General features: G+C 43.3%; 1 protein-coding gene across 4 annotated transcripts in view; it reads left to right on the top strand.

The window, feature by feature from the left end:
- Nucleotides 1-26,009, top strand: part of cyth1b (cytohesin 1b) — a 295,924-nt gene that overhangs the window by 174,635 nt on the left and 95,280 nt on the right. For all 4 annotated transcript variants that reach the window (XM_068058351.1, XM_068058349.1, XM_068058350.1 and 1 more), the window contains exon 3: nt 25,690-25,754. In XM_068058351.1, the coding sequence (XP_067914452.1) occupies nt 25,690-25,754 (65 nt within the window). The remainder of the gene's footprint in view (nt 1-25,689; nt 25,755-26,009) is intronic.

Here is a 26,009-nt window from a genome sequence, read left to right on the forward strand (position 1 = left end):
AACTGTGGATTCTCACTCCAACAGGTAGTAAATTACTCCGAGAGCTTATACACATTTTTACATTTTTTTTTAGCTTTTCCTTTCTGTCTCTTTTTTTTCTCTCTCTCTCTCTTAGTCCACTATTTTTCTTCCCCTCCCTTTAATTCTCTTTCGGCTTCTAATTTGACTCGAATTCACCTTATTTCCTTCTCTGAAGTTCGTTCTTTTTCTTTCCCTATTCTTAAATTTCATTGATTAAGGAAATAGACCATTGGACTCAATGTTCACAAAGTCCCATTGATGTCACCACGCTGTTATTAACTCACATTTCCAATAAATTGTGGTACAAAAATAATACGATGTGAAAGCTGAGATTAAAAATTCCAGTTCATGGTGCTGTTACTGCTCCAGCAATTTCTAGCTCATTATTGACTTATGTGAATCTTCCCCAATAAATTAAACATATTTACAGTTCTTTCTGAGTAGCTGCTGCGATTCCTGTTTCTGCCCCACGTGTAAACTGATTGAATTCAGGGAACGGGTGTAAAAGCATATTGCACAATTGCTTCAATAAAAATGGTTCTTTTATATAAAAAGATGTTAAATTTCAAGGTGATTTCTGTTTCATTTTGATGTTTGCAGTTTACCAAGTACACAATGCTTAATTTTTTATAATTCTCTGGTGCTAGGGAATGATGCACATTTACAATGTTGCATGTGCATTTATTTACATGGAACACTTCTTGCAAATCCACAAATTGTATTTAAAATCTGTTTCTTAAATCAAGTCCTATGCTTGTAGATAGATTTGGAAAAAAATATGATCGTGACACCCACATCCCATGAACGAATAAAAAAAAAAGTTTACTTAGCATGGAATATAATGTGGAAATAAGAAAAGCTCATTTTTTGGGAAGTATGGAATGGCTGTTATACCTTCAGTTTCTTATATAGTCTTGATATTAATTGAGAATAGCAGATTTCCTACTACACGAACCTGTTAATGTTATTAGAATTCTCTTCTTATTTGGCAGCTTGTGGTACAGCATAAGTTAGTGTCAATAAATTGATCAAACTGTGGTCACATGAACTGTAATTCTAAAAAATAAATTCATATCAGATCTGTTCGCTCAGATATAAAGAAACCCCATTTAATTTCTTAATTACAATCAATAGTAACAAATGATACAAAAAAACAACATTGTGGAATCCATGTAAACAAACACTGACCCATAATTATTACAGAAGTTGTTTCAACACCAGACCTCTCAACTTCATCTGGTGCCTGATAACACTATTGTTTCAGCAAAAGCTGTGAGAATATCCTCTGTTGGTTGTATCGTGTTGATCTTGTCATGTCACCTTTTGTCTTGTTTGCATTTGCTAATGTGGGAATCTTTGGGAACGTTCCTTTCAGTTCAGTAACCATTTTTATTAACAGGAAAATTAAGCTGACAGAATAGTTTGAGGAATTTTTTTTGTGTAATTGCTGGGAATCAGTCGGCAACAAAATAATAATCAGAAAGCCTTCAACCTACATTATTGAACTTCGAAAAGCACAATAAAGCAAGCAGTTGGAATTTTTGTTCTGGTGATAGTGAATAACGTCGTAAGTTTGAAGTTATCATAGTGAACAGTGCTTGTAAAGTATTGTCTGACAGTCCAAGATCCAGCTTAAAACCTGAGGGATTGTTCATTACAATCAATAAAAAAGTGTCTCCAAATGAGCATGTTTTTGGTAATCAATTTTGTTCTTTTGCTTACCTATTCAGAATCTGGAATTTCTATCGAATGGTAGGTACCTTTTGGATCTGCTCTTTTATGTCAACTCCAGAATAAAATGTTTTTATCGTGAAGTTTCCAGTCAATCAGAATTTTAGATTTTGCCTAACTGTATATTAAATGCCTGGAAATTATTGGGTGTATGAACACTGGCCTGTTGATAGGTATTATGTTGTCTATTTTAACAGGCATTGAACCATTTGTATACTAATATTGCAGAAGATTTCTAGGCTTTGGGGTTGTAACAAATATTCAGTTGTGACTTCCACTAAAATAGGAAAGGGAAATTCAATAAAATTTTGCACTTGTATTTTAATCAGTTTGAGATCTTGTGTAGCAGTATATTTTATAAGCCTGCCTTCAAAACGGTCATCAATGAATGACTTAATTATTTTCAAATCTTTCTCAGTCCCGTTTTTAGTTTGCTAACCATTATGGAAGATTTCCACAGTGCTTAATGTGTAATGAAATTGTTAGTACATTCTTTATAAAGAGTTTATGATTTTGCTATACATGGTGCATGGTATCACTGGTATCAGACCCACCGCCCGTCCATGTCTCCGCTTTAAAGACGTCTGCAAACGCGGCATGAAGTCCTGTGACATTGACCACAAGTCGTGGGAGTCAGTTGCCAGCTATCGCCAGAGCTGGCAGGCAGCCATAAAAGCGGGGCTAAAGTGTGGCGAGTCGAAGAGACTTAGCAGTTGGCAGGAAAAAAGACAGAAGCGCAAGGTGAGAGCCAACTGCGAAACAGCCCTGACAACCAATTTTATCTGCAGCACCTGTGGAAGAGTCCGTCACTCTAGAATTGGCCTTTATAGCCACTCCAGGCGCTGCTTCACAAACCACTGACCACCTCCAGGCGCTTACCCATTGTCTCGCGAGACAAGGAGGCCAAAGAAGAAGAAGGTGCAGAGAGGAAATCTCCCCACCCCATGCAAGATTTTATCAGGTATTGTGTAGGCTGTCACAGAAAATCAAATCAGTTGATTATAATCTACTAGTAAGAAATAGCATTTTAAATTCACCATTAATGATGTAAACGTAGCTAAATGACAGTTGGTTGAACAAGTCATGATTTTTGAAGAACTCAAAGCAAATTGAATACATTTGATGTACATATCATTTTCAATGATCACAGAATCATATGGTGCAACACAGAAGGAGGCCAGTTGGCCCACCGAGTACAACAGTTCTTTCGAAGAGCAATTCAATTAGTTGCACTCCCCCCGCTCTTTCCCTGCAACGTTTTTTCCTTCAAGCATTCATTAAATTACCCTTTGAAAATTACCATTGAATCTGTTTCCATCCCATACCAGGCACTGAATTCCAAATCCTAACTGTTCATTGCATAAAAAAGTTCTTCCTCATGTCACCTCTGGTTCTTCTGCCTTTCACTTTGAATCTGTGCCCTCTGGCTATCAGACCTTCAGCTATTGGAAACAGCTTCTTATATACTCTATTTAAACCTTTCAGGATTTTAAACACTCCTACGAAATCTCCTCTTAACCTTCCCTGCTAGAAGGAGAACAACCTCAGCTTCTTCAGTCTTTCCATGTAACTGTAATTTCTCATCTCTGGAACTATTTGAGTAAATCTCTCTGCACCCTCACCAAAGCCTTCATGCCCTTCTTCAAGTGTGCTGCCCAGAATTGGACACCATGGCCGGGATTTTATCAGCATGCCATGGTTCCCAACATTTGGACTCAATGAGGGTCCCGAGCCTGCGAAGACGGATGTCAGGACCGCGGTGGCAATTTGACCAGTGGTGGCCAATTAAGAGAGTGCCACTGGGCCCACCGTCCCATTAAGGATGACTGCCTGCCTCTCCAAGCTGCTGGCCCAGACAGCATCTCTGCAGGCTCGACAGTGCCACTGATATAGGTGGTCATTGCTGAGGCTGCAAGAAGAAAGAGAGGGCGCCTCCATATTGAGACGCACTCGAAGGGCTGAGAGAAAAATTGCTGACATGACAGGGCCAGCCAGGCAGGTCCTGGAGATTGGAGGGACGGACCCTCCAGCGGTGGTGTTGGGACTGCAGGGGTGGCCGTTGCCACTGTGGGGTGGGGTGGGGGGCCCTCTTTGGGACACAAAGCCTCCGAAAAGGAAGGCCCTTCTCTGAGAAACTGCTGGGAGGCCACATCGATGTAGCGGAAGGTCTCCCTATGCAGCAGGAGGCAATTCTGATGCTCGTAAAATCCTGGTGGCGTGGTAAAATGATAATTAGTACACCGATTAATTGTCCACCTGCCTCTGGCAGGCTGTCGAGCTGCTACTGTACCTGCCGCTGGGAATATACATCCCCTGGCGCTGGGAGCACGCCGGGCTTCCCTCCCGATACCATTTTACCCCTGTCCCACCTTGTCTCCAATGGATGAAATTTCTCCAGGTATGGGGAGGCCAATTTGGGTGCATGTGGCAAGTTAATTCCCCTAAAAGTGATGTTGGGAGTCAGGATCCCACTATCATCTAGCGTATGTCCAGGTTTCACTGGAGCGGGATTGAAGGAGAGCGGGGAACCCCAGCTGTCAGGTAAGTAATTAACATATTCAAATAGAACATTTTAGAACATTTTTAACCCTCAATTCTGGCTTTAACATGCAGGGCACCCATTTCCCAACCTGCCAACAACTTGCCAGGGTCGCCAAGGCGGATGTACAACTGGAAGAGCTACTTCAGCGACAAGCTGGGAAGGCTTTGATCTAAAGCCTGGCTACCCAACCAAACCCGACTACGTGTCTGGTTCGGGTTGGGTCTGTATTCAGTGACCAGCATTCGGGCTTGGGTTGGGTCGGGCTGGACTGTACTGTTTTGTTCCGTATTGTTTTAGTCTATGATCTTTTTCTGATTCAAAAATATGTTTGTTATTTTCGAGTCGGGTCGGGCATTTCAAAAAATTAAAGGACTCGGGCCCGGGTTGGCTGTTGTCGGGTCAGTCCTGGGTCGGGTTTTAATTTTATACATGAACCAGGCTTTATTTTGATCAGTGAAACTGAAGAGCTCCAGCCATGGCCAGATGCTGTACATAACACTACTTTTCTGAGAGAGCACTGTCACTGCTTGCCAGGTGATTGTCAAGTACTTGAAAGTACCTGTCTAGCACGTCACTCATTTTGAGCTGCACTTCCCTGCTGCCAGCCTTCACCATGACATGGGAGCAGCTTCTGCAGCTCCACCTTGCACCTCTAATGAGGGACAAAAGGAGAAGCAACATCGTTAGCAGGAGCAATAGTAGCACCAACTGTCTTCTGCTCAGCAGCATGCCCCTCCACCGGGCAGATGGGATGGATACAGAGATCTAACTCGAATGAGGCAAGGCCCCCAATGTAGGGTCTACAAACAGAGGATCAGTTCTCTCCACATGTCTGAGCTCAGACTCTCATGGCGGGTCGCCGCTAACATCTGCAGCCTCCTGGAACAAGACCTCCTTCCCAGTGGAGCAGGTGGGCATGTATTTCCAGAGGCCGACAAGATGCCCATCACTGGCGGGCCACCTTTCCCCCTACAAACCGTATTCAGGTCTCTGCCTCTCCCTGAGGTTTTGTGCTCTCCCCCTGCAAGCAGAGAATTGTGAGTGTTCGTAATGGCATGTGTTGATGACGGAAGAGCAACATTTGCGGATGATCTCTGTGAGGCATTGGTGTGAGAGGGCAATGGGTTGATAATGCTTGTGAGTATTTGTTCAGATGGGGATATGAGGTGCATGGAAAGAGAGAGAAGAATGAGTGGATTAGAATCATAGAAATAGAATCATAGAAAGTTTAAGGTACAGAAAGAGACCACTGGCCCATTGTGTCTGTACCAGCCAAAAAATTATCCACCCATTCTAATCCCGCCTTCCAGCATTTTGTCCGTAGCCCTATAGATTACGGCACTTAAGGTGCATATCCAGACTCCTTTTGAATGAGTTGAGGGTCTCTGCCTCAACTACCCTTTCAGGCAGTGAGTTCCAGACCCGCACCACCACCTGGGTGAAAAAGTCTTTCCTCGTCTCCGCTCTAATTTTTCTACCAATTGCTTTAAATCTATGCTCCCTCATCACTGACCTCTCTGCTAAGGTGAATAGGGCCCTCATCTCCACTCTATCCAGGCCCCTCAAAATTTTGTACATTATCAGATCTCCGCTCAGCCTTCTCTGTTCCAAGGAGAACAAACCCAACCAAGCCAATCTTTCCTCATACCTGCATTTTTCCAGTCCTGGCAACATCCTCGTAAATCTCCTCTGTACCCTCTCTAGTGCAATTACATCCTTTCTGTAATGAGGTGACCAGAACAGCACACAGTACTCAATTTGTGGCCTAACCAATGATTTATACAGTTCCAGCATAACTTCCATGCTGTTATATTCTGTACCTCGGCTAATGAAGGAAAGGATTCCACATGCCTTTTTAACCACCTTACGACCTGTCCTGCTACCTTCAGGGATCTGTGGACATTCACTGCAAGGTCCTTTACTTCCTCTACACTTCTCAGTATTTTCCCATTAATTGTGTATTCCTTTGCCTTGTTTGACCTCCCCAAATGCATCACCTCACACTTCTCTAGGTTGAATTCCATTTGCCACTTTCCTGCTCATCTGACCAGACCATCAATATCTTCCTGCAGCCTACGGCTATCCTCCTTGCTATCTACCACACGGTCAATCTTTGTGCTGCTGCAAACTTCTTGATCATGCTCCCTACATTTACGTCCAAATCATTAATATATGCCACAAAAAGCAGGGGACCCAGTACGGAGTCCTGCGGAATGCCATTGGAAACAGCCCTCCCGTCATAAAAACACCCATCAGCAATTACCCTTTGTTTTCTGCCGCTGAGCCAATTTTGTATCCACCTTGCTGCATTTCCCTGGATCCCATGGGATTTTTTTTTTTAACCAGTCTGCCATGTGAGACCTTGTCAAAAGCCTTTCTAAAATCCATGTAGACCACATCAACTGTACTACCCTCAACTATCTTCCTTATTACTTCTTTAAAAAATTCGATCAAGTTGGTGAAACAACATCTTCCCTTAACAAATCCATGCTGACTAATCTTGATTAATCTGTGCCTTTCTAAGCGACAGTTTATCCTGTCTCGTAGAATAGATTCCAATAATTTGCCGACTACTGAGGTTAGACTAAGTGGCCTGTTATTATTTGGATTAGCAAGGTGAGTTGTGCAGGGGAATGCTGGGCAAGTCAGGTTGTGGAGTTTGGAACCTGAAAGTGTTATGCCATTCACTTGTCATGTCCTCCTGAGGTCCTGGATCCTCTTGGTGCACTGACTCCACGTTGGAGGGACTACATTTCTGCTGCTGACTTCCTCGGCCACTTCTGTCCACTCAGTGGTTGGTTGGAGAGGCTGTCCTTTTCATCCCATCCGTGGGAAAGCTCACCTCACTGCAACCCCTCAGAACTTGCAGCAGGACCACCAAGTAAGAGTGAGAGATCTGGGGGGCAGCCTTTCCATTCCTGTGATTGCTGCAGCCTGAAAAATCCAAGTATTGTTGATGGGTTGAATTGTTTTTTTCCTGTGTTGTATATTCTCAGCTTCTATGAGATTGTTAATTCCATCTGTGTCCAGGTACATTATTATTTTTATGCCCTTTTCCCTGATTTTCCTGTTTCCCAGCAATATCAGGAAAAGTAATGAATGTTACATTTGGTGAAATAATGTGAGAATTAATAATTGAAAATGCCTTCAAATCAAGGCTAACAAAAAAGTTTTTCTATTAATTCAACCAGGCAATTAAATTGTCACAAATTTTCAAATGGATTGCCCGTATGTTCAGCCATAGTGTATAGACAGATAATAGTGCTTTAGATATTGCTGTTAACATTTTAAATTAGATCACTTGTTACGAGTTAAGTGAGAAGATGAAGCTTGAATAGATTTAACTTCAACATTAATTTGAAATCATGCCAGTTCTGTTCTACTTCATCAAACCCCTGTGTTCTTACATATGAAGTATAAAATTCCAAAGAAGACTGCACTTCTTGACATAATATCAATCATTAGTGCGTTCAAGCCACTATTTTAGTAGATACACAATACATTGAGACGACAATCATTGATAGCTTTGTTCAGTTATTCTGATGAAATATTGCATGTATTACAATGGTAACAATCGATGACCTGGTGTGGTTATATGGAGAACCCAAGTTTCCTTTAATTCAGTGGGCGGCACAGTGGTTAGCACCGCAGCCTCACAGCTCCAGGGACCCGGGTTCGATTCCGGGTACTGCCTGTGTGGAGTTTGCAAGTTCTCCCTGTGTCTGCGTGGGTTTTCTCCGGGTGCTCCGGTTTCCTCCCACAAGCCAAAAGACTTGCAGGTTGATAGGTAAATTGGCCATTATAAATTGTCACTAGTATAGGTAGGTGGTAGGGAAATATAGGGACAGGTGGGGATGTTTGGTAGGAATATGGGATTAGTGTAGGATTAGTATAAATGGGTGGTTGATGTTCGGCACAGACTCGGTGGGCCGAAGGGCCTGTTTCAGTGCTGTATCTCTAATCTAATCTAATCTATCACACAGCACCTGACAATTCTTAAATGTTTGCGATATTCACATGTTAAGTTAGGTTGGACTATGGCAATTTTACTCAAATGCTCAAACATAATCGATCTTATGACTTGCTCTCCCTTCCTAATACTGCTGTATTCCAGCATGTTCCATGACATATCCAACCCTCTGTTTTTACAAAATCTTGATCAGTAAAATGAAAAATTTTGGTGAATTGTGATACTGGGATCTTCTTGCACTCTGCAGACCAGGGAAGCTGATTTGCAAAATCAAGTAGAAAATGGTTTAATAATTAATTTGTTGCATTTAGATAAACTAAGAAAGTGTAGATCTAGTATGTTTCAATACAAAAGTGACAAAACAATAATACTTCTATTGTAACACCATATGACTTAAGATATTTACAGATTGTAAGTGCTGCATGCGTTATTGCGGTACAGCAGTTGGATCCAATTGAATCTTCTTGCTGTAAGCCAACTATCAGGGCAATTAGGGCAATCAGAATGACTGAGGCCTTTGTTTGCCTCTAGCTGAACTTCGTGCAGCTTTTTATAAACAAGACTTGAAAAGCCTGAGGGAGGTGTAGACCCAATCTGCTGGGATCTCGCAGTTGGCAGTTTCTAGGGCAGAAAATTGAAGCTGATGCAGAATTAGGTCAAGAAGCGTTGTTGAGCAGAAGCCTGAAACAGCATGTACTATTTCCATCAGAGTAAGAAAAATAGAATTGAAAGGTGGACGAGAGCAGCGATTACTTGAGAGTATGTACTGTTTTGTCTAAGAGTAATGAGATGAGACTTACAGTGCGACATATTGGGGTGGGAATACAGTATTGCACAGATCTGTAGGATTTGGATTTATGCCTATTGTTCCCTAAAGGGTTGAGTTTTGTAGCAGGCTTCTCTGAAGAAAATGCTGAAGTGGTGGCAAGGAAAGGAAGGGACAATAACCCATACCATGTTGTGCATCTCTTTGTGGTTGGTTAAAAGTGGCCATTGTTTTTGCTCTCTTGCTAAGGAATGTAATGCAGTGCAGAACGTTTTTAAAAAGGCAGAAATAACATTGGACTCGGCAGGGATAGAGATAATCAAATTTCACTATTTTAAAAAAAACAGCTAAACAGAAATGTACTTGTCTTTTTGATGACTGAAATACTAAACCTGTTAAATTACACTACTCAGTATCCTTTTAATATTTCGTTCAAATAAATGGGAATTTTTAAATATTTACTTTCTCTAGAAATAACAGGAAATTGTGACACTTATCTTGAAATATATATATATATAATGTAAAAAATAGTGCACCCGAGTAACCCTGTTCACTGTTAGCTTCACCGTTTCCTTATTTGATAACATTTTTAAAATAAAAGTATCTTTTAAGGATGAAAATCCATCATTTTTCAAATTCTTTCCTTCCCTTTTCTCTGATTTTTCACAAGCCACTTAGTAACTACAAATTAGGAGGTTAGTAAGAAACAGAACTGCTTCTCAAACTCCACCAGTGTTGCTTTGCTCTATTGGTAGGTGGTTCTGGAGTTGGCCCATGTTTCATTTTAAAGTTGTTCTAATTGCATTCCTTTCTGAGGTACAATATAATATAAAAATTGTCAGTGGAAGAATTCTTTCTTCCAGTTTTTATTCCATCCATACAAAGAAGAAGTGTGCCTCATTCAGCATGTTCTGGCATTGATGCAACTGAGATTGGAAAATCGGCAGTGTGAGGGACTTTGGCCATGAACTTATGATGCAGCACTTCATGGCACCATACCAAGATGCACAGATGTATTGCATCTAGGGTTACAAACCTTTTGGGATTGCTCTGGAATCTCCAGGAATTGAAGATTATTCTGGTCACTGCTATGAACAACCCAGGAAGAAAATCATAGGGGTATTAAAAAAAAAAGCTGTCTTTATCATTTTTGAATACTTTTGTTCATGAGTTATAGAAATATTGGGAATGGAGGAAAAAAGGCTGTTTGACTAGGAGAACTCCAGGAATGCATCCAACCAGAGCTGGCAATCCTGCAGCCCTGGCTTGTCTACCAGTCTATATAGTGTTGGGTCTATATGGGGAATTTGTTTTTGATCCAAGTGTGGATAAGAATGCTTTGAACTGTGCTGTGATCAGTCTCCACACTGGCATATTTGGGTCTCTGCTGAATTGGATGTTGGGAGATGCGGGCAGACACATTTCAGTCCAGGACTGGCAGGTCTGTTATTTTAGTGATCACTGATTTTCTGACTGCATTGCTGAAGCACACTTTGGGTGTGATTGCTGCTTTGGTTTAGTTCTCGCCTTTTTCCCCCATTGTTGACCTGCTTGGAGAAGCCGCAACAGGTCTTGGGCAGGGTTTACTTTATTGTAGCTGAATTGGTAGGTTTAGGACGCCACATAGGAAATGATTTGGGGAAGGTTAGTGGCACCTTCTGGGCTACAGTTTTACTTTTCAGAGGACTGTTTACATGCTTCCTTCAAGATGCATTATTTATGTTCTTGTATTGATTTGCCTCTTTGCTGTTTCTTCAGTACAATAGGGAAGTAGACTTGTAGAAACTGATACTACAGTCCAGAACACTTTACTAAGGCTGCTGGTCACGGTCATGGTGTCATTGGAAGTCCATAGGTTTTTGAAAACTTTCCAATTATTTGTTTGGCACTAAATTTCGTCTAAGCTGTTCCAGCTATAAACATGTATTATTATCAGCTAGCTCTGTATCCCTAAGGCAACCTTTTGACCTTTCTGGCCTGTGTGTCAAGTATGCAACTGTTTCATAAAGTATGCATTTATACTACTTAAATTACTCGCATTCCACTGTACTGCACACTTTTTGAAGTTTATACCAGTTTAAATTAATATTGGCGATAAGTTAATCATAGTGTTCGATGTAGGCAATATAGTCAGCACTATGTAAGCTGTATATTATGACTGATATTTTATAAAACAACTATCCTGTATTGTACTAAATTAGCAATGTCAATTTTTGATTTGAATATTGAAGATCTTTTTAAATTTTTTTTTAATGCGTACAGGAATGGGTATAACTCAGATAAAGAATTAACTGAGTGATGGAAAAGCATAAGTAGATCTGGACTCTATCATTACCAATTAAAGCCTTGAAATATGGTAGTTAAAAAAAAATCAACATGTTTGTATTGCAAAATGCATTTTTGACAGATATTCACTTTCCCAGCAAAAGCACGTAAGCTTGTATTATTCGCGTCATGCTCCTTTCTTTAATGTGAATTCTAATGGTGTCAAAATGCTAATAGACTGCAGTAGCTGTGATGGGATTTGAATGGTATTTGCAAATATTTGTCATTTTTTGTGACACCTGGAGAATACCATGCCTTGCAGTTTCTGACCATCAGAAATAGAGTGTTTTCTTTAGCAATAGGCAAAAATATTTGATCATGAAGGAGAATCCTCATCATATTGGGAAGGGAATGATCTTAAGGGATCCCACTCTCAGTTTTGTCTTTGTCGCAATGGTGTAATGTACAAATGTTACTATGACGACAACATTTTTCTAGTTTTTTTTCATTCATGGGATGTGAGCGTCGCTGGGTATGCCAGCATTTATTGCCCATCTCTAATTGACCTTGAGATGGTGGTGGAGAGCTGCCTTCTTGAACTGCTGCAGTTCTTTGAGTGTAGGTACACCCACAGTGCTGTTAGGAAGGGAGTTCCAGGATTTTGACAGTGGAGGAATGGCGATATAGTTTCAAGTCAGGGTGAATGTGACTTGGAGGGGAACTTGCAGGTGGTGATGTTCCCATGCATCTGCTGCCCTTGTCCTTCTAGGTAGAGGTCGCGGGTTTGGAAGGTGCTGTTGAAGGAGTGCAAATCAAATTGCTTTGAACGATGTAATAAGGGGTGTGCTTCTAATTTTTTAAAAAAGCAACCTTCTCATAACAGTATGAGGTTGGTAGATGTACATTCAATTGGAGCCTCTGAAAATTGGCATTGTGCTACACCTACATCCAGTTAAGCAAATGCTTTGGTGCACATTTACTACTGCTGTTTTTGTAAATAATACATTTGCTCAGTGAAATAGCGAAGCAGACACACTTTGATGACATCAGCCAATGGGATTCCCTTGGAGCATCCCTCTGTTTTCATGTCAACTAATTAGGGCTTTTTTCATGCTACCAGAGAGTTGTATTTTAGTAAGAACAAATGAACACGCACAAAGGGCTTCTCCGGTGATCAGCCTGTGGCTAAACATACTGAACCCAGTAATTGGGCGTCATTGTGTTGAATGTGAAAATGGATTGCTTACTTCATTTATTGTGATATCTTTTGTATCATTAGATGTCAGTCTTGGCTCAGTGGTAGCTCTCTTGCCTCTGAGTTGGAAGGTCATGCCACACTCTAGATACGTGAACAGATAATCTAGGCAGATACTTCAGTTCAGTGCTGAGGAAGTGCTGCACTGCTGGAAGTGCCGTCTTTCCGATGAGATGTTAAACCAAGGTCACTTTGCCTCTCAGATGGATGTGAAAGATCCCATAGCACTATTTGAAGAAGAGCAGGGGAGTTTTGCTCGTGTGCTGGCAAATGTCTCTTAACTGACATCACTCAAACTATCTAGTCATTAACTCATTGCTGTTTGTGAGACCTTGATCTGCACAAATTGGCTGCTGTGATTACCATTAACCACCCTCCCTCAGCTGATGAATCAGTACTCCTACTATGTCGTACATCACTTGTAAGAATCATTGAGGGTAGCAAGGGAACAGAATATACTCTGGGTGAGGGAATTCACTGTCCATCACCAAGAGTGGCTCCTGAAGGACATATCTGTCAGACTGTGGGTCTGTGACATGTGGTGAATCAACAAGAGGGGGAAAACCTACTTGATCGCTTTCTCACCAATCTATCTGTCACAGATGCATCTTTCCATGACTATATTGGTAGGATCTAAGAGCGAAGTCCAAAGTACGGAAAGTCCTCATCAGAGAACTCCTCTTTGCTGACGATGCTGCTTTAACATCTCACACTGAAGAATGCCTGCAGAGTCTCATCGACAGGTTTGCGTCTGCCTGCAATGAATTTGGCCTAACCATCAGCCTCAAGAAAACGAACATCATGGGGCAGGATGTCAGAAATGCTCCATCCATCAATATTGGCGACCACGCTCTGGAAGTGGTTCAAGAGTTCACCTACCTAGGCTCAACTATCACCAGTAACCTGTCTCTAGATGCAGAAATCAACAAGCGCATGGGTAAGGCTTCCACTGCTATGTTCAGACTGGCCAAGAGAGTGTGGGAAAATGGCGCACTGACACGGAACACAAAAGTCCGAGTGTATCAGGCCTGTGTCCTCAGTACCTTGCTCTACGGCAGCGAGGCCTGGACAACATATGCCAGCCAAGAGCGACGTCTCAATTCATTCCATCTTCGCTGCCTTCGGAGAATACTTGGCATCAGGTGGCAGGACTATATCTCCAACACAGAAGTCCTTGAAGCGGCCAACATCCCCAGCTTATACACACTACTGAGTCAGCGGCGCTTGAGATGGCTTGGCCATGTGAGCCGCATGGAAGATGGCAGGATCCCCAAAGACACATTGTACAGCGAGCTCGCCACTGGTATCAGACCCACCGGCCGTCCATGTCTCCGTTATAAAGACGTCTGCAAACGCGACATGAAATCGTGTGACATTGATCACAAGTCGTGGGAGTCAGTTGCCAGCATTCGCCAGAGCTGGCGGGCAGCCATAAAGACAGGGCTAAATTGTGGCGAGTCGAAGAGACTTAGTAGTTGGCAGGAAAAAAGACAGAGGCGCAAGGGGAGAGCCAACTGTGCAACAGCCCCAACAAACAAATTTCTCTGCAGCACCTGTGGAAGAGCCTGTCACTCCAGAATTGGCCTTTATAGCCACTCCAGGCGCTGCTTCACAAACCACCTCCAGGCGCGTATCCATTGTCTCTCGAGATAAGGAGGCCCAAAAGAATTGGTAGGAGTGACTACTGCATAGTCCTTGTGGAGAGGATGTCCCATCTTCACACTGAGGAAACACTCCAACGTATTGTGTGGCAATACCACCGTGCTAAATGGGATAGATTCAGAACAGATCTAGCAGCTCAAAACTGCATCGATGAGGCGGTGTGGGCCATCAGCAGAATTGTATTCAACCACAATCTAATCTCATGGTCTGGCATATCCCTCACTCTACCATTGCCATCATGCCAGGAGCACCACCAGGCATACCTAACAATGAGGTGCAAACCTGGTGAAGCTGCAATACAGGACTACACAGGTGAAGCAGAATGCGATAGACAAGAGTAAAGTGATCCTACAACCAACGGATCACATCAAAGCTCTGCAGTCCTGCCACATCCATTCGTGAATGGTGGTAGACAATTAAACAACTAACAGGAGGAGGAGCCTCCACAAACATCTCCACCCTCAATGATGAGGGAGCCGAGCAGACAAGTGCAAAAGATAAGGCATTTACAACCATCATCAGCCAGAGGTGTTGAGTAGACGGTCTATCTCTGTCTCCTCCTGCGGTCCTCAACATCACAGATGCCAGTCTTTAGCCAGTTCGATTCACTCCATGTGATACCAAGAAACGGCTGCAAGCACTGGATACAGCAAAGGCGCTGGGCTCTGACAACAACCTGGCTGTAGAACTGAAGACTTGTGCTCCCTAACTAGCGGTGCCCGTAGCCAAGTTGTTCCAGTATGGCTACAACACTGGTATCTATTTTTTCTTTCTTCGTTAATGGGATGTGGGCATCGCTGGCTAGGCCAGCATTTATTGCCCATCTCTAATTGCCCTTGAAAAGGTGGTGGTGAGCTGCCTTCTTGAACCGCTGCAGTCCTTTTGGTGTAGGTACGCCCACAGGGCTGTTAGGAAGGGAATTCCAAGATTTTGACCTAGCGACAGTGAAGGAATGGTGATATAGTTCCAAGTCAGGATGGTGTGTTGTATGGAGGGAAACTTGCAGGTGATGCTGTTCCCATGCATCTGTTGTCCTTCCAGGTGGTAGAGGTCGCGGGTTTGGAAGGTTCTGTCGAAGGAGCTTTGATGAGTTGTTGCAGTGCATCTTGTAGATGATGCACACTGCTGCCACTGTGCGTCGATGGTGAAGGGAGTGAATGTTGAAGGTGGTGGATGGGGTGCCAATCAAGCAGGCTGCTTTGTCCTGGATAGTGTTGAGCTTCTTGAGTGTTGTTGGAGCTTTACCCATCCAGGCAAGTGGAGAGTATTCCATCACACTCCTGACCTGTGCCTTGTAGATGGTGGACAGACACTGGGGAGTCAGGAGGTGAGTTACTCGGTGCAGAATTCCCAGCCTCTGACCTGCTGTTGTAGCCACGGTATTGATGTGGCTGGTCCAGTTCAGTTTCTGGTCAATGATAACCCCTCACAATGTAGAAAATTGCCCAGGTGTGCCCTGTCCACAAAAAGCAGAACCAGTCTATTCTGGCCATTTACCTCCCCGTCAGTCAACTCTCAATCATCAGCAAAGTGATGGAAGATGTTGTTGACTGTGCTATCAAGTGGCACTGCTCACTGACGCTCAGTTTGGGTTCCGCCTGGGCCACTCTGCTGCAGACCTCATTACAGCATTGGTCTAAACATGGGCAAAGGAGTGGCACTCCAGAAGTGAGGTGAGAGTGACTGCCCTTGACATCAAAGCAGCATTTGACCAAGTGTGGCATGAAGGAGTCTTAGCAAAACAGAAGTCATTGGGAATCAGGAGGAACACACTCCACTGTTTGGAGTCTTATCTAGCACAAAGGAATATGGTTGGAGGCCAATCATCTCAGTTCCAGAACATCGCTGCAGGAGTTCCTCGGGGTAGTGTCCTAAGCTCCACATCTTCAGCTGTTTCATCAATGACCTACCCTCCATCATAAGGTCAGAAGTAGGGATGTTCGCTCATGATTGCACAGTGTTCAGTACCATTCGCCACTCCTCAGATGCTGAAGCAGTCCATGTCCACATGCAGCAAAACCTGGACAACATTCAGGTTTGGGCTGATAAGTGGCAAGTTCCATTCACACCCAACAAATGCCAGACAGTGACTATCTCCAACAAGGGAGAATCTAACCACCTCCCCTTCACATTCAACGACATTACCATTGCTGAATCCCCCACTGTCAACATCCTGGGGGTTACCATTGACCAGAAACTTAACTGGACTAGCAATATAAATACTTTGGTTCCAGAAGCCTGTCAGAGGCTGGGAATTCTATGGTGAGTAGCTCACCTTCTGACTCCTCAAAGCCTGTCTACCATCTACAAGGCACAACATCAGGAGTGTGATGGAATACTCTTCACTTGCCTGGATAAGTGCAGCTGCAACACTTAAACTTGCACCATCCATAACAAAGCGGCCCACTTGATCGGCATCCTGTCAATTGTCTTAAACATTCACTCCCTCCACCACTGGCGCACACAGTAGTGTGTACCATCTACAAGATGCACTGCAGCAACTTGCCAAGCCTCCTTTGACAGCACATTCAAAATCCAAGACCTCTACCACATAGAAGGACAAGGACAGCAGAAGCATGGGAACATCACCACTGGCAAATTGCCCTCCAAGCCACACATTATCCTGACTTGGAACTATGTTGCCATTGCTTTACAGACGTGGGGCCAAAAGCCTGGAACTCCCTTCCTAACAGCACTGTTGGTGTACTTAGACCAGATGAACTGCAGCGGTTCAAGAAAGCGGCTCAACACCACCTTCTCAAGGTCATACAGGGCTGGGCAATGAATGCTGGCTTTGCCAGCAATGCTTACATCCCAGGAACAAATGAACAAAAAATCTCTGGATTGTAATGCTACAAAAGTATTTCAATGACTGTGAATCACTTTCAGACATCCTGAGGTCTTAAAAGGCACTACATTTATTCTTTAGAAATAGAAAAATTATAATTCATAATGCATTTATAGGGAAATTACCTAAAATTCATTACACATGCCAAATCTTGTGGCGATGGAGAATTGGTGACGGGGCCAGGGCTGTGAACCTGGGAGTCTCTAGTCAAGAATCTGCACACACATGACAGATGCATGAAGGTCGTTGGACACCCGTGTTGGGACAGAGGTGTCTTTGGGCAGCAGTGTCTGTGACTGTCCTCTTCAGGAAACCCACTGCTCACGGCAAATGGGGAGGAGGCTAGAAATGGTGCCCTAATAATAGGCTGTCCCAATTTCTCCTGGCTGGGGAAACCACACCCTGTGGGTCCAAGAAAGAATACTTTACTTTAAATTTTGCAACTTGGAATGTTAGAACACTCATGGATAATCTCAAGAATGACCGTCCAGAAAGTCGGATCATGATTCAAGACTTCAAATTGGCATTGTTGCCCTAAGTGAGACCTGCCTTCCAGGAGAAGGAAATCTGAAGGAACAAGCAGGGGGATGCACTTTCCACTGGAAAAGAAAGGCCGACAGCGACCCTTGTGCCCACAAATTGGTTTTGCCATCTGGAATAGGATCTTGGATGCACTGCCAGAACTCCCCAACAGCATAAATGAAAGACTCGTGACACTTCACCTGCAGCTCAGTCGTAATCAATATGCCACCGTCATTAGTGCTTATGCCCCAACGCTTGACTCCGATGAAGATGTTAAGGAAAAGTCCTATTCTGACCATGATGAAGTCCTCACTGCAAACCCAAGAGAAGAGAAGATCATCCTTCTGGGGGACTTTAATGCCAGGGTTGGTTGGCCATGATTCTGATGTCTGGAAAGGAAAAATTGGGAAAAATGGGGTGGGAAAAAGCCAATGCAAATGTTGTCCTCCTGCTGAGAAAGTGTGCTCAGCATGGCTTCATTATAACAAACACCCTCTTCTGCTAGAAGGGCAAATTCAAATCCACATGGAGGCATCCTAGATCAAAGCACTGGCACCTCTTGTATTATGCCATTGTTCGAGTCCAGGTTCTAAGTGATGTCTGTATCACTTGATCCACGCGGGGTACTGATGCCTGATGGACAGATCATCGACTTGTTCGATCAGTGATGAACATCCATCTAGCACCAAAACATCGCCACACTCAAAAGTCCAAGAGGAAGAAGATCTCAGCCGTAAAGCAGCCCGACCGAAGAGAGGAATTCCAAGTGCAGCTCGCAATCGATCTGGAAAATCTTCATACATCCAACTCAATTTCAGAACAGTAGGAACAAATAAAGTCAGCTGTACTAGACTCCTGTGTCCAGACCATTGGGTTCGAGCATTGTCGTCACCAGGACTGGTTCGATGAAAACTATGCTGAAATATCCCTACTCCTACTCCTAATTCGTATGTCCTTATGAACAAAAACGAGCAGCCTTCATTGCCTGGCAGAATGACCCACGGTCACAAGTCAAGAAGACAGCATTCCAACAGGTCAAGGCTGACACCCAGCAACAAATCCGGCAAATAAAGGACAAGTGGTGTGAAGAGAAAGCCCGAGAGATCGAACAATATGCTGACCGTCATGACATGCAAAGCTTTTTTGAAGCCACCAGGGCGATCTATAGACCAAGGTCAAATGGACAAAATCCCCTTCACTCACAGGATGGTGTGTCTCTTCTTGAGGATGACAATGCCATCTGTCAATGCTGGAAAGAACATTTTCAACAACTCCAACTGTGAATCCATAGTCGCAGTTGATACTCTTTAGGCTATCCCCCAGTATCCTGTGTAGAATCCATGGATGCAACACCATCAATGGGAGAGTTGCAACATGCAATCAAATGGATGAAAAACAACAAAGCCTGTGGCCCCAATGGTATTCCGGCTGAGGTTTTCAAAGCTGGTGGGCTTTTCCTCAAATGAAGACTCCATGCACTCATCCTACGGATTTGGGAGGAAAAAGAACTCTTCCCTCCCCCAAAAGCCCCCCCTCACCCCAACCCAAACTCGACTTCAGGAATGTGACAATTGTAACTATCTTCAAGAAGGGAGCTAGATCATGCTTTGGAAGCTATCGAGGTATTTCCTTCCTGTCTATAGCAGGGAAAACTCTGACATGCATTCTCCTGAATCACTTATTTCCTGTGCTGAGGAAATCCTCTCAGACGCAGTGTGATTTTAAACCTTCCAGAGGAACATCCGGCATGGTCATTATTGCCCTACAAATCCAGGAAAAATGTCGAGAACAACACCAAGAACTCTTGATTGCATTCATCAACCTGACCAAAGCATTTGACTCAGTAAATCACAAAGCTCTGTGGATTGTGCTCCAAAGATTTGCATGTCACAGAAACGTCATCACAATCCTGCATTTGCTTCACGGTGATATGACCGCAACTGTCTTGAGTGGGAGATCTGAAACAGACGCCTTCAAAGTCCGGACCGGGTCAAGCAAGGCTGTGTGATAACCCCCATAATATTTTCAATCTACCAGACAGCGGCTAGTCACCTCATGAAAGATCAGCTGCCCTTTGGTGTGAATATTAAATACCGTCTAGATGGGAAACTCATTAACCTCAGTCACCTCTGTGCCAGAACTAAACTGACCACCATAGACATACATGATCTACAGTTTGCGGATGACTGCAGTTTTGTTGCCCCTCTGCACCAGATTTGCACACCACTCTCGATCTCTTCAATACTGCATACAAGAGACTTGACCTGTCCTTGAATGTTACCAAAACAAAACTCATATATCAACCCACACCTGGTTAGCCAAATATTCCACTCCTATATATGTTGAAGGAGAGACTTTGGAATATGTTGAGCACTTCCCATACCTTGGCAGCCACCCCTCTTAAAAGGCCACCATTGACTAGGAGTTCCAACACCCAATCAGCTGCACCAGCTCAGCCTTCTACAAACTACGGCAGTGAGTGTTTGACAACAACGACTTCCGCAAGTCAACAGCTGTTGTCCCCACGCTCCTAGAGACCTGGACTGTGTATCAGCGACACATAACAGCGCTAGAGAAATTCCATCAGCAGTGTCTCTGCTGCATCCTACGGATTCAATGGGAGAACCGTTAAAGAAATGCTAGTGTCCTTAAAGCCAGCTCCATAAGCATTCAGGCAAATCTCCTGTATGTGATGTCAGCCACAGCTCAGTTGGTAGCACATTTGCCTCTGAATGAGGAGGTTCTGGGTTCAAGTCCCACTCCATGGCTTGAGTACAAATGTCAAGGCTGACACTCCAGTGCAGTGCTGAAGGAGTGCTGTGCTGTGGGAGGTGCCATCTTTCAGATGTGATGCTAAACTGCTGGGGTGGATGTAAAAGATTCCATGGCGCTATTTCGAAGAAGAGCAGGGGAGTTATCCTTGGTGTCCTGGCCAGTATTTATCCCTCAATCAACATCAAAAAAAAATTATCTGGCCTGTGTGCAAATTAGCTGCCGTTTTTTCCCCCCTAAATTACAGCAGTGACTATCCTTCAAAAGTACTTCATTGGCTGTGAAGTGCTTTGAGATGGCCAGTAGTCGTGAAAGGCACTCTATAAATGCAAGTCTTTCTTTTCTTTTAGGGTAGTAACAATTCTAAAAGTCTAATTATATAACATAAAACAAGCATTAAAATACCACAAAATATTTTTCAATTGTATAAAAATGGATGCTTGTACTCAAAAGGTAGTTTAGCCCACAATATTTTTGCAGTTTCAGAGGAAGGAATGAGATTTGAATTTCTTTCCCATGATCCTTATTTTGACCATGTTCGTGTTTAGAATGTATCATTTCTTCATAAGTATAATGAAAATGACATACGCAGGTCTCATTCTTTAATCTGCTTATGCAGGTTGAGTAATGAGTCACTTCATTTATTTTATTATATTACAATATCACTATGAATTAAAATATCAAGGATTAATACTTCAAACAGTAATGTCTGGATTGTACTTTGATTTGTGTTGAATGTTTTCATTTTGATTAAATTGTATGGACAATATGTGGTTGTAGGTAGTTCAGAGACTCATTTGGAGTTTCTGTTCTCTGGCATTTATAAAATCTTAAATCTACTAACGGACATTGCAGTCAATTTTTGGACTCAACAAAAGATGGTAATTAGAAATTACACTAAAACATTGTCAACAAATAATGATTTTAAAAACAAACTTCAGACTGATTTTAATATAAAAACAAAATACTGCAGGTGCTTTATTTCATATTGATATTATTGTTTTGGTGGGTAAATCCATCAGATTTAACTTCTGGGAGAATTCTGCAGAAGTGAAAGTTTTATAGATCTTGCAAAATTCATCAATTCAGTGCCTTTATATACTTAATGTCCATCAAAAACAGCTTGTAACTGTAATGTCCAAGTGAAATTTCATCGCACAACCAGTGTGTTGAACATAAGGCTTTGCAACAGTCTGTAATTCAATAAAATTACAAGAGGGGAGATTCTAAAAAGCATCAGTAAATGCCATTGCTCTGGTTGTAATTGAAGGTCATGAAGGAAATTGATGAAGGATTAATGTTCTTGAATAAGGAAGGCATGAACCATGACTAATGCTGCAAAAAAGATAATTATATATTTAGAGCTTTAATCAACAGTGCGCAAAATGCCTCTGCATTTAGCCGCCAAGGTTGACTGGACATCTAGAGGGTAAAATTAAACTAGGTGTGCAAAATGGGTGGTATTGGGAACACCTCTCAATTTTCCTTTCTGTTGAAGTCAATTGATAGGAAAATTGGACAGGGTGTATAACAGGTTTGCTAATGCCAGTTTCCACCCCAGTTGAAGATGAAAATGACTTCCATTGGCTGTGAGGTGTTTTAGAACATCCTAAGGATATGTGTCATCATTTTGGGTTTTGCACTAAATATTTTCTTGTGTTCAGAATTGCCGGTTTGACCCTAAGCAGATCTGCATACCTTACAATCCAGGGTGTACTTTTTCCTGCCCAGTATTAAGACACGCCATGATGAAATCCAGAGATTTCCTCAGAGAGCTCCTACTTTTTAAAAAAATTTGTTCTTGGGATGTGGGCGTTGCTGGCTAGGACAGCATTTATTGCCCATTCCTAATGGCCCTTGAGATGGTGTTGGTGAGCCGCTGCCTTGAATCACAGTACATGTAGGGTAGATACACCCACAGTGCTGGTAGGAAGGGAGTTCCAGGATTTTGACCCAGTGACAGTGAAGGAACGGCGATACAGTTCCAAGTCAGGATGGTGTGTGTCTTGGAGGGGAACTTGCAGGTGACGGTGTTCCCATTCATCTGCTGCCCTTGGCCTTCTACGTGGTGAGGGTTGCGGGTTTGGAAGATGCTGTCTAAGGAGCCTTGGTGCACTGCTGCAGTGCATCTTGTAGATGGTACACACTGCTGCCACTGTGCGTCAGTGGTGGAGGGAGTGAATGGCACCCCATCCACAAACAATCAAGCAGGCTGCTTTGTCCTGGATGTTGTCGAGCTTCTTGAGTGCTGTTGGAGGTGCACCCATCCAGACAAGTGGTGAGTATTCCATCACACTCCTGACTTGAGTCTTGTAGATGGATGACAAGTTTGGGGAGTCAGGAGGTGAGTTACTCGCTGCAGGATTTCCAGCCTCTGACCTGCTCTTGTAGCCATGGTATTTATATGGTTACTCCAGTTCAATTTCTGGTCAGTAGAGAAAGAAAATGTTGTCGAGGAGAATACTGATTACAGACTACTAGGCTAGATGGGATTGAGGTTCACAAGGAGGATGTGTTAGCAATTTTGGAAAGTGTGAAAATAGATAAGTCCCCTGGGCCAGATGGGATTTATCCTAGGATTCTCTGGGAAGCCAGGGAGGAGATTGCAGAGCCTTTGACCTTGATCTTTAGGTCGTCATTGTCGACAGGAATAGTGCCGGAAGACTGGAGGATAGCAAATGTTGTCCCCTTGTTCAAGAAGGGGAGTAGAGACAGCCCTGGTAATTATAGACCTGTGAGCCTTACTTCGGTTGTGGGTAAAATGTTGGAAAAGGTTATAAGAGACAGGATTTATAATCATCTTGAAAAGAATAAGTTCATTAGAGATAGTCAGCACGGTTTTGTGAAGGGTAGGTCGTGCCTCACAAACCTTATTGAGTTTTTTGAGAAGGTGACCAAACAGGTGGATGAGGGTAAAGCAGTGGATGTGGTGTATATGGATTTCAGTAAGGCGTTTGATAAGGTTCCCCACGGTAGGCTATTGCAGAAAATACGGAAGTATGGGATTGAAGGTGATTTCGTGCTTTGGATCAGAAATTGGCTAGCTGAAAGAAGACAGAGGGTGGTGGTTGATGGCAAATGTTCATCCTGGAGTTTAGTTACTAGTGGTGTACCGCAAGGATCTGTTTTGGGGCCACTGCTGTTTGTCATTTTTATAAATGACCTGGATGAGGGTGTAGAAGGGTGGGTTAGTAAATTTGCGGATGACACGAAGGTCGGTGGAGTTGTGGATAGTGCCGTAGGATGTTGTAGGTTACAGAGGGACATAGATAGGCTGCAGAGCTGGGCTGAGAGATGGCAAATGGAGTTTAATGCGAAAAAGTGTGAGGTGATTCACTTTGGAAGGAGTAACAGGAATGCAGAGTACTGGGCTAATGGGAAGATTCTTGGTAGTGTAGATGAGCAGAGAGATCTTGGTGTCCAGGTACATAAATCCCTGAAAGTTGCCACCCAGGTTAATAGGGCTGTTAAGAAGGCATATGGTGTGTTAGCTTTTATTAGTAGGGGGATCGAGTTTCGGAGCCACGAGGTCATGCTGCAGCTGTACAAAACTCTGGTGAGGCCGCACCTGGAGTATTGCGTGCAGTTCTGGTCACCGCATTATAGGAAGGATGTGGAAGCTTTGGAAAGGGTGCAGAGGAGATTTACTAGGATGTTGCCTGGTATGGTGGGAAGGTCTTACGAGGAAAGGCTGAGGGACTTGAGGTTGTTTTCGTTGGAGAGAAGGAGGAGGAGGTGACTTAATAGAGACATATAAGATAATCAGAGGGTTAGATAGGGTGGATAGTGAGAGTCTTTTTCCTCGGATGGTGATGGCAAACACGAGGGGACATAGCTTTAAGTTGAGGGGTGATAGATATAGGACAGATGTCAGAGGTAGTTTCTTTACTCAGAGAGTAGTAGGGGCGTGGAACGCCCTGCCTGCAACAGTAGTAGACTCGCCAACTTTAAGGGCATTTAAGTGGTCATTGGATAGACATATGGATAAAAATGGAATAGTGTAGGTCAGATGGTTTCACAGGTCGGTGTAACATCGAGGGCCGAAGGGCCTGTACTGCGCTGTAATGTTCTATGTTCTATGTAACCCCAGGATCTTGATAGGGGATTCAGCGATGGTAATGCCATTGAATGTCAAGGGGAGATGGTTAGATTGTCTCTTGTTTGAGATAGTCATTGCCTGGCACTTGTGAGGCGTGAATGTTACTTGCCACTTATCAGCCAGAGCCTGGATATTGTCCAGGTCTTGCTGCATTTCTACACAGAACTGCTTCAGTATATGAGGAGTCGCGAATGGTGCTGAACATGGTGCAATCATCAGCAAACATCCCCACTTCTGACCTCATGATTGAAGGAAGGTCATTGATGAAGCAGCTGAAGATGGTTGGGTTTGTTACACTATCCTGAGGAACTCCTGCAGTGATGTCCTGGAGCTGAGATGATTGACCTCCAACAGCCACAACCATCTTCCTTTGCGCTAGGTATGACTCCAACCAGTGGAATCCCTGATTCCCATTGACTCCAGTTTTGCTAGGGCTCCTTGATGCCATTCTCGGTCAAATGCTGCCTTGATGTCGAGGGCTTTCATTCTCACCTCACCTCTGGAGTTCAGTTCTTTTGTCCATGTTTCGACCAAGGCTGTAATGAGGTCAGGAGCTGAGTGACCCTGGCAGAACCCACACTGAGCAAGTTATTGCTAAACAAATGCCGCTTGATGGCACTGTCGACGACACATTCTATCGCTTTACTGATGATTGGGAAGTAGACTGATGGGATGGTAATTGGCTGGGTTGGATTTGTCTTGCTTTTTGTGGACAGGACATACCTGGGCCATTTTCCACATTGCCGGGTAAATGCCAATGTTGTAGCTGTACTGGAACAGTTTGGCTTGGGGCGTGGAAATATGGAGTGTGTTGTCACCTGATTCTCCTCCCTTCAGAAAGTAGACTGAATATAATAGTACTGCTCTATGTTTGAGGAATAACTGGATTACCAGGCTGAGAATAATTATATATGAATCCTTGTAGTATTAGGAAATATTTGTGTGGAGAAAAAAAAAACTGGTGTAGCATTGGATTATAATGAGATTTAAGTCATGCTGAGCTCTGTAGACGGGCTGCAGGCATTACCTGCCACACATCAAGGGGGAAGATTTCCTCTGTTTGGCCTTTGTAGCAAAATTGTAAACGCATTTATGATTTCGATGCACATAATGAACAGAGGGATCTTGCCTCATGAATGTTCTGTTTCCATGTTTTGTTTATGAAAGACTTGTTCGAGAGCAATTCCATTGCATATGTTGTGATGACGTTACTTACTGGATCTAATCTTTTTTCAGCGGTTGAAGGATGAGATAGCAGAGGTCACGAATGAGATTGAAAACCTGGGTTCCACAGAAGAGCGGTAAGGACTCATTTCTTAATTTTTATTTCATGTCTATTTCTTGCACTATGCTATGTGAAGATAGTACCTACTTTAAATAATGCTCAGTCTGTTGGAATAAGGAGGTGGTGTAGTGGTATTGCCACTGGACTAATAACCCAGAGACCTGGGGTATTGTTCTGGGGACATGGGTTCGAATCCCACAGCAGAAGGTGGAATTTGAATTCAATTAATAAATGATGGCCTTGAAACCATTGTCGATTGTCATAAAAAACG

This window comes from Heterodontus francisci, chromosome 26 (genome assembly GCF_036365525.1).
Source record: "Heterodontus francisci isolate sHetFra1 chromosome 26, sHetFra1.hap1, whole genome shotgun sequence".
In the NCBI taxonomy this organism is placed as follows: Eukaryota; Metazoa; Chordata; class Chondrichthyes; order Heterodontiformes; family Heterodontidae; genus Heterodontus; species Heterodontus francisci.